The following is a 9,655-nucleotide window of genomic DNA, read 5'->3' on the forward strand; positions in this document are numbered from 1 at the left end:
TGTCTGCTTTCATTCACTTTGTAATTTCACAGATATTGCAGATTTGGGGAATAGAGCCTCAGAAATACAAATGTCCTTAGGATGCTTATAGTCTAGTGAGCAAGACAGATAATAAAATAAATAATCACAGATAAATACACAATTTGTTTCCTAGTGCCGTGTTCTTTTTCTCCACGGAGCAATTAATAGTTTGAAATAATGGGATTATTGGTATGCTCTTTGGTGAGAAGGATGTGAACCCTATGCTCATCCCAGCTGGATGCCAGAGCAAACCTTCACATTTTGGAGGCTTTTGAATTGTGGCTGGGAATGACATTGACTTTGCTGCTTCAAATAACTCACTTGTGGATGCCTGAAATTCCACTGAGGGTCCTTCTCTAGGATTAAACATTATTCTTTTTCTGAGACTCTATTTAAAATTCAAATCTCTGCGAGGTGTGTGTGGGGGAGTGATGCCTCAGTCCGTTAAGCATCCGACTTCTGCTCAGGTCATGATCTCACAGTTCATGGGTTCAAGCCTGCCTGCCTTGGGCTCTGCTGACAGCTCAGAGCCTGGACCCTACTTCGGATTCTGTGTCTTTCTCTCTGCCCTCCCCCACTCACTCTCTGTCTCTCAAAAATAAACATTGAAAAAAAATTTAAATTCAAATCCCTGGAAATGGGGAGGGGTGGTGGGTGGGTGGGTTCACTGAGTTCATAACATGGCAGTGCTGTATCATGAGACAGAGCAGCCCAAGGACCCCGAACACCAAAAGATGCCCCTGATGGGTACCACAAGGGGAGCCAGGGTGTCACAAGACAATCTCCATCACCCTCTGCTGCTGGCTCAGTCCAGTTCTGCCTTCTGAAGGGGGAGCCAAAGGGAGATAGAGGGAGAGTAAGGTCCAAACAAAACCCAAACCCAGAATCCCAGGCAAGCTCTCTCTGGTAGCTGGAAAAGCCAGAAGCTTCAGGTCTCTCTTACCTGCAGGCCCCTGCTGTATCAAATCTGTCCCTCCCTTATTGGCCCCACGGGAACAGTAATGCTTTGCTCAAGCACAGCTTTATGGTTGTACAAGCCTTGACGAGAACTTTCAAGGTTCTTGAAACACACTCAACTACCACGGCGACCCTTCTGTGTACCTATCGGTACTCCTGCCCAGGGGCCAAATTTGGCACTGTACTTGGGGTCTGCAGGTGGAACGTGTGTTCAACCTGGTCACCCGAGAGAGGCCCTGGAGTGAGGCAGGGCAAGTTTTCCCTGGCGGCTGGAGCACTGCCCCAGGCATGGCCGGGCTGCCGGGTCTGGTCCCCTCTTGCAAGAATCTGCATGCTTCCTCCCTTCCTTGCTTACTTCCTCCCGTTCCTCCCTCGCCAACCTACCTGGAGGCAGGTAATAAAGCAGGAGGAGGGAGATGAATGGATGAGGAGGGTGGAGAGCCACGTGGTGCCATAAAGCCCAGCTAGAGAAGGCCTGTCCGGGAGTGTCCAGCCTGCAGGAGTCAACGCTCAGAAGGTGAGGACTGTCAGCCCTGCGAGCCGGAGCCGGGGCAGCAAGGCCCGGGGAAGGCCATGCACCGAGGCGGGCCGGGACCAGGCCTCAGAGGCCTGAAGGGGGCCGAGGGCCCCGCCGAGGACTTGGGGGGCTCTTGCCTGGAGGCCGGCAGGGATTTTGGGGTGCTGAAGGAGAATGGCGAGGCCGAGGAGGCGGCGAGCGGCAGGAAACGCGCCCGGCCGGTGCGTTCCAAGGCGCGGCGCATGGCGGCCAACGTGCGGGAGCGCAAGCGCATCCTGGACTACAACGAGGCCTTCAACGCGCTGCGCAGGGCGCTGCGGCACGACCTGGGCGGCAAGAGGCTCTCCAAGATCGCCACGCTGCGCAGGGCCATCCACCGCATCGCGGCGCTCTCCCTAGTCCTGCGCGCCAGCCCCGCGCCCCGCTGGCACTGCGGGCACCTGGAGTGCCACGGCCAGGCCGCGCGTGCCGGGGGCGGCGGGGACGCGGGCTCCAGCCCGCCGCCGCCCGCCCCGCCGCCCGCCGGCCCCTTCGCGCCGCGCTGCGCCTCGTGTTCCCCGCACACGCACCCGGGACGGCCCAGGGCGGTGGCCGAGGCTCAGGGCGCGGCCCAGGCGTCCGCGGGAAGCTGGCGCCGCGGTCCTGGGGCTCCCTTGGCCTGGCCGCGGGGCTACCCGCGAGCGGGCCCTGGGTTGGGCTTCCAGCACTCCTGACTGGCTCCAGAGAGACCCGGTGGGCCTGGAGGGAGGCCGGCCAGGGAGGAGCCAACGGCAGGATGACTACTAAAGGGAAGACTGCAAAAAACCGCCCTGGACCAAGAAAAACTGAATGGCTGAGGCCAGAGAGAGAGAGAGAGAGAGAGGAGGCAGCCTTGCCAGTAGGAAGGAACTGAGCCCAAGGCTGCGCTCCCCAGCACCTCCCTCCTCAGCCTGAAGCCCAACCAGGGATGACAGCTCCAGGAAAGGAGCAGGATCCTGCTGGGTTCTTTCTTATGTTTGGACTTGATGAACTCTTCTCAGAAAGTGATCTTTGCGTTCCTGTGCCTCTGAGTCCTATCTCTTCTTGCTGCTTTTTAGGAGAAAGAGGGCTTTTGGACAGGGGGGAGGGGGGGCTTGTAGGTGGGAGTGTGGGTGACACCTGGTGTGGTCTGATGACAGTGTGGGGTCCATGTCCCCAGCCTGTGCTGATACCCCAAGTCTGTGATCTGAGAGAGGCAACAGAAGGAGCCAAATAAAAAGGAAAAGCTATCATCTCCGTCTGCTATCAGATGTCCACTGGGCCCTGTGGCCCAGGGTGGCAGAAAGGCCTGAGGTCTGGGGGCTCACTGTGGAATGTCGGTCTCCCACGGCCTGATTCCCACAGGTAGGTACCTGATTCATGGCAGGGCCCTAGGTGTGGCTGAACAGTGTGAGGAGCACTGTGGGAAATGACATTATTTGGGGAGGGGGAGCGGCACCAGGAGACTCAGGATGCGGTCAGCCTCATCTCTGGGACCCGTCACCCTGCAGAGCTGCTTGCTGTCTGCAGTGAGCCACCGTGAGGGCTGCAATGGTTGAAGAGTCCAGACCAGTCTCAGGAAAGGAAGCCTAGGGCCGACCAGGGACTGGGGGTGGGTGAGTCCTGCCTATACCCTGAGTGTGGGTGAATGGAGCTCCCAGGGAAAATTGGTCCAGTGCATAGAGCCAGGGCCTCTATGATGAGAGGCAGACATAGAATCAGGAAAGATTATGAGGAGGAGGTTAAGGGAATTAGGGCCAAATCTGCTGAGAAAGTGGGAGGCACAACCAGCCCTCCCAGAGAAGTCTGGAGAGCTTTTGCATCTAAGAAGAGCACTCCCAAGCTAGTGTCTGGCTTCACTCATGCTGACCGGGCTGATGTTGCAGCTGCTGCTGGCTGGGGTGAGAACCCAGATGTGCCAGAGGAGGGCTGGGGGCTCTCTGGTCTCCTTGGAGAGCTGGACACTTGCCAGCTTGGAGAAGAAGAGTTACACAGCTCGGAATGGGGGCTATCACGGAAGCTGGAGAGACAGCCATAGACCCCAGGATAAGTGAAGGGTCCCCAAAACAGTCAAGATGAGGCTCAGTGCCTTAATTAAAGATATACTTGCTTTCTGCAAATGAGACACTGGCTGGCCCACTTGGCATCCTGCCCTCGGCCCATAGGTATCAGGGTTCCCAATTTCACAGGGCAGGTAGCTGAGGCACAGATCACAGGAAAGCTTTGACTCTGGGCAGGGGAGTCCTGGGGTCCAACCAGGAACAAAATGTGGGAATCTGGCCCCAGACCTGCCCATGAGCCTTCCATCTCATGGAGAGGCAGTGCCACCGTCTGATAGTGGAAAGGAAAGAGCCAGACAGGCCTGGGATCCAGTCTCTGCTCAGCCACTTACTACATGTGTGACCCATGGCATCACTTGACCTCTCTAAGCCTCTAGTTCCTCACCTCTGACACAGATGATTCTACCTCAGGGTGGCTGTGAGGGTTAACATTTGCTCATAATGTAGTTTCTGGCAATTAGAAGGCTTTCATAAATTGTTACTGTTTGTATATTATTATAATCTCAGACCAGTTTGGACAATGCTTCTGCCTAGCTTCAGACCCAGATTTTTATGTCCTGGAAACATGATAAAATGACCAGCAAGTCCTGTTTTCTTAAGTTGCAGGATAGAGAGAGCTCAGAGTTCTGGCCCAGTTTCACGGTCAGTGCAGGAATGGCGAGAGCGCCCCCTGCAGGTGGAGGCGTGAATGTGCAGCAGATGTGTGAAGTCAGAGGGAGGGATGTGAAGGTAGTTCTCAGTCTCTTCACTTTCCAGCTGAGTGAGCTTGGGCAAAATGCTCAAGGGACTTGAGCCTTGGGGTTTCCCTCTGTATAACAGGCTAAAATAAGTACTTACATCGTAGGCTGTTGTGCAGACTAAATGAGATAATGCATTTCAAGCACTTAGCATAGTGCCTGTAAGCACTCACTGAGTGGAAGCTGTTAAGACATATTCTGTTCAGTAGGTTGTTATAAAGACAGAATGCATGGGAGAGTGTTTTATAAACTAAAGTCCACATACATTAGCTATTGTTTTATCAGGGCTATGTGTTTTGTATATTTTCACGCGGATAGGTGTTTGCCTAGCATTCAATTTTTTTTTTTAATGCCATAAAAGTTTTCTGATGTGTACACATCACAGGAGTGCTTATCTAGACGTGTGTACATCTAAATATTTGTGTGTGCATACATGTATGTATTGACCTAACAGGTACTCCCTGCCTCTCCCTGACGCATTAGAGTCTCCTGGACCAGAATGCCCTTCATTATGGGCCATCTGGGTTTTCTGAAACCTTGCTTGATTTTTTTAAATGTTTATTTATTTTTGAGAGAGAGAGAGAGACAGGGTGAGCAGGGGAGGGGCAGAGAGAGAGCGAGACACAGAATCCCAAGCAGGCTCCAGGCTCTGAGCTGTCAGCACAGAGCCTGATGTGGGGCTTGAACCCACAAACTGCAAGATCATGATGTGAGCCAAAGTCGGCTGCTTAACTGACTGAGCCACCCAGGCGCCCCTTGCTTGATTTATTTTTTAAGTTTTATTTATTTACTTTGACAGAAAGAGAAAGCATTATGTGGGGAGGGGCAGGCAGAGAGAGAGGGAGACAGAGAATCCAAAGCAGGCTCCCTGCTGTCAGCACACAGTCCGACGTGGAGCTTGAATTCATGAACCGTGAGATCATGACCTGAGCCAAAGCTGGACGCTTAACTGACTGAGCCACCCAGGTGCCCCTGATTTTTAAAAATCTGCTTCCCAAGCCTGTATCCATTCTGCAAGATGACTGACTTACTGTGGAGAGGAGCAGCTAAATCTGTGATTATGAAAGGAATGGGCGTTGTCAACCGAGACCAGCTAGGCTTGTCCAAATATAGAGAAAAATAGTACATCGATAGCTATTAAGTGAATATAGAAGGGAAAGCACTAGAAAGAGAAACCACATATGTAAGACAGAGCTGCTAAAAGTCATGGCTAAAAGATACAAAGGACCAGTATATCTCAAGACAGAAATTATATAAGATTGCTACCAACCGTCCACTCAAATAGTGCTCGAAGGAGAGGGAGTCAGAGAAGAATAACAAGTAGACGCTTACAGTAGTCCACGGCTCATAAAGGGCTCCCATACACGCAGTCTCTTGGCTTCTCTTAGGTAGTCTGGGCCTTCCAACTCCTTTCCTTATACTCGTTGCCTCCATCACAGGAAGCAGCACCTTGTCTGTCTAGCAAGGAATGAGACATACCAGCAAAAATAAACAACAGCTAAGACTGATGTTGTCAGGGATGTGGAGAAGAGGCCGTGGGAACAGATTTCTAGTTGTTCTGTGGATCTGTTCCTTTTTTTGGTGGAGAACAAACTGGCAAAGTCACAATAAAAACACTCCAAGGAGGGTGCTTGGGTGGCTCAGTCGATTGAGCATCTGACTCCAGCTCAGGTCATTATCTCACTGTGGGTTAGTTTGAGCCCCACATTCAGACTCTCTGCTGTCAGCTGTGGAGCTCGCTTCCGATCCTCTGTTCTGCTCTCTCTGCCCATCTGCTGCTCACTCTCTCTCTCCAAAACAAAAATTAAAGAAAAAAACACTCCAAGGGAGTAATTTAAAAAGAAAAACAGATTTGCCAAAAGGCAGTCCCAGAGTCCCACGGTGAAAGATTTGAAACAATAAAAATGCCCAACCATAGGGGCGTGGCTAAGAAACTGGTGTTGTAACAGTAAAAATAACTGTGAGTTAGTAGCGCAGGTCACAAAATGGTCTGTGCCCACTGATTATAACTGTAGACAGACATGCAGGTACATGAACACACCCTGCAAGAATTTGGAAGGATGCAAACAGAGTTAGTATCTATTAGGTTCTTCAGAATTGTTTTTTAAAGGTGAAAGATTTGTCTCCTTAGAGGGCCTTCCAAAGAGGGGTAGGTAGAGAAATGTTTTGAGCCAGGACAGCGAGGACAAAGTGTCCTGAGTGGATTCCTTTGGAATCCTCACCTCACTGGATGTGAAACCCAGGTGCTTGCTGATGAGAACAGGACTACATCATGTTTTTCTTACAGCGTGTGTGTGTGTGTGTGCACGCGCACATGCTCACACAGATACCAGAAGGCTGCAGCTGTCCCTGGTGCAGGGTGCAGGGTGAGCTGAGCTCAGGAAGCCCTCAGTGAGAAGAGGGATTTGCTTAATTATTCCTGTCCTGACAGCCCCATAGGGTTTCCTGACACCCAGTCATAGACCAAGGGTAGAAAGGGCCATGGGGCACAGATCTGAGAGGGCTCTGTTACCTCTACCTTGGATTAAGGTCCGACTTACCCATCCTTCTGAAGTTGGCTTCCTTCCCCCACCCCAGCTTGCAGGTCCACTTTCCCTTCCACTGCTGACCTCAGTGTCTTCCTTGCTTAGGGTGCACTAAGGCTGGGGGCAGACAGAGGTAGGAACTAGTGTCCATGCAGGCACACCCTGGGCACTTGGTTGGTGCTTTCATCTTCCTCTGCTTCATCCAGTCAGTCTTTTTTTTTTTTAATTTTTTTTAACATTTATTTATTTTTGAGGCAGAGAGAGAGAGAGAGCATGAACAGGGGAGGGTCAGAGAAAGAGGGAGATGCAGGATCTGAAACAGGCTCCAGGCTCTGAGCTGTCAGCACAGAGCCCGACGCGGGGCTCGAATCCACGGACAGCGAGATCATGACCTGAGCCGAAGTCGGACGCTTAACCGACTGAGCCACCCAGGCGCCCCTCATCCAGCCAGTCTTAACTGGGCCAGGCCCTGGGCAAGGAGGCCAGGGCACATCTGCCCACTCCAGGACCTCACAGCCCAGCAGGGAAGCTGGGGAGAGAAGAGAGGATGACTTTTTTCAGTTCCCTATGAAAGCAGGCCAGCCAGACAGCCGCGGAACAGAAAGGCCAGTCCATCTGTCTAGCTGCAGGCTCACGGCTCAAATCCCCTGAGACAGGCAGGCCTCATGAAGGCAGAGCTGGAGAAGCTCCTTCTAAAGGCTGCAGCTGGCCCAGCGGCTTGCTGTTTTGCAGAAAATGGGCCCAGAGTTCCCACGTCTTCATGCCAGAAGTCTGAAGCTCTGTGCAAGCCAAACCCCTTTTGTACGATGAATATGGCCTGCAGTCCTCCGTTTGAGACCTCATTTGGGGGTGGGGGGAGCGGGGGCGGCAACGGCAGGCTTGAGCAGGGGCAGCTGGCTGGGCTGGGCTTACCAGCCTTGGAGCCCCAACCTGATGCTCTTTCTTCCGGTCTCTCCCCTTCTCCCGACTCCCACCCTGTGATCGTTCCCATCATCACTACCAGGCCACTAGATGGCACCATGAGCCCAGCATTACCCAGTGGCCGAGCACACCTGGGTCCCCAAGTCCCTGAAAGCCAGCCACTGGTCCTGCCACCCCACTGCCATGAGCCACCCTGGGGACTTCTTGCCTTTTTTCTTTTCGCTTTAAGTTTTTATTAAGTCAGAAAGGCCCCCCTTTTATGTCGGGGTCATTCTGTTCTAGACCAGCACTGCCCAAGAGAAACGTAATACAAACCATGTTTTCAGTTTTTAATTTTCTGGTAGGTATCTTTTTAAAAAGTGAACAGATGGAGGAGGTGACAGTAATTTTAATCATGTTTTATTCTGCCCAATATATCAACATTATTATCACTTCAATATGTACCCAATGTACACACTATTAATGAGATCTTTTACATTGCTTTTTGTACTAAGTATTCGAAGTCCAGTGTGATTTATACTTCCAGCACATTTAAACTAGCTACATTTCAGGGGTGCCTGGGTAGCTCATTGGGTTGAGTGTCTGACTTCGGCTCAGGTCATGACCTCATGGTTCGTGGGTTCAAGCCCCGCATCGGGCTCTGTGCTGACAGCTCAGAGCCTGCAGCCTGCTTTGGATTCTGGGTCTCCCTCTCTCTCTGCTCCTCCCCTACGCTCTCTGTCTCTCTCTCTCTTAAAAATAAATAAAACATTGAAAAAAAATGAAATGCTTTAAGTACCTCAGTAGTCACATTTGGCTAGAGGCTATGGAATCTTTGGGCTGGGCAGTTGTCAGCCCCATGGAGGGCCTGAGTCCCTTGCTCCCAGGGTTAGCTTCCAGGCCGTAGCATGGAATTCTGTCCAGGGTGGACACTGACTTAGAGTCTAGGGGTCTCGGGCACCCAACTTACCACCCTTTGCAGGAGGTCTCATATTTAAAAAGACATTAGCACATTCCCAGAGATTCCTGGACCAGGGAACCAAGCTCACTCTCCCTACCCCACTAAGATGAGGAGGAAGCCCCCTGCCACCTTCACCCATGGCAAGAGAGCAACAATGTCACTGCCCTGGAGTGCCCTGCATTTTGCAAACAACGATACGTTTCCTTTATGGAGCAATAATTCTTAATTTAATATAGTCGAATTTATCAAACTCGAAAATTTGCCCCAAAGCCACACACTATTTTCAAAGCTTATTGGCCCCCCGGGTGCCTTTGCAGCTCCCCAGCCTCCCCCTCAGCCCCTAGCACGTGGCTCTTCCTCCTGTCTGTGGCCTGCTCCTCCCTCTCTCTGCCAGTCACACACCCTCTTCCACCTTGTCCCAGCCCTTTCTGGAAGCAGCATTTCTGAAGCCGGCCTGATACACAAACCCAAGCTCTTTCTTTCCGCTAAAATGACTCATCTTGCTCCAAACCAGCCCCTGGATCTGGGGATCTGGATAAGAGATTGGCGTCTGGTTGAGATACAGTTTGGGATGAGTGTCTCTCCATCTCTGGCCTCAGTTTTCTAATCTGTGATATCAAAGGATCTGAACTTTACAACCTCTGAGCCCCCGGCCCTCCTCTACCTTCCCACCCCCATCCTGGATGACCATAGGGTCTTAGGGTTTTTTCCCGCACCCTCTTCTACTACCCGCCCCAACACACGCACATGTACATACATGTACAGTGGTTCCAGGTCGTCCTTATGAAACTGTGTAAGGAGAGAGATCAGGGACATAGAAAGAGATGTGGAGAATAGAGAAGGAGGCTGAAACATGAGAGGAAATGAAGAAAGACAAGAGACAGTAGGAATCAGAGAGGACAGTCTACCAGAACTTCGGAGCTGCGATCTGCCCTAGGCAGCTCCTGAACAGAAATATCTTTGCTGCTCTTTAAAAGCAC

The 9,655-nt window shown here is 51.8% G+C and overlaps 1 protein-coding gene across 1 annotated transcript; it reads left to right on the forward strand.

Annotated features, from left to right (window-relative positions):
- Nucleotides 1–1,551: 1,551 nt before the first annotated feature.
- On the forward strand, nt 1,552–2,745 carry BHLHA9 (basic helix-loop-helix family member a9). The gene has a single exon (XM_043585542.1). It carries the CDS (start codon nt 1,552–1,554, stop codon nt 2,206–2,208), a length of 657 nt encoding a protein of 218 aa, XP_043441477.1. The 3' UTR covers nt 2,209–2,745.
- The last annotated feature ends 6,910 nt before the right edge of the window (nt 2,746–9,655 follow it).

The sequence above is a fragment of the Prionailurus bengalensis genome, chromosome E1 (genome assembly GCF_016509475.1).
Source record: "Prionailurus bengalensis isolate Pbe53 chromosome E1, Fcat_Pben_1.1_paternal_pri, whole genome shotgun sequence".
Taxonomy (NCBI): Eukaryota; Metazoa; Chordata; class Mammalia; order Carnivora; family Felidae; genus Prionailurus; species Prionailurus bengalensis.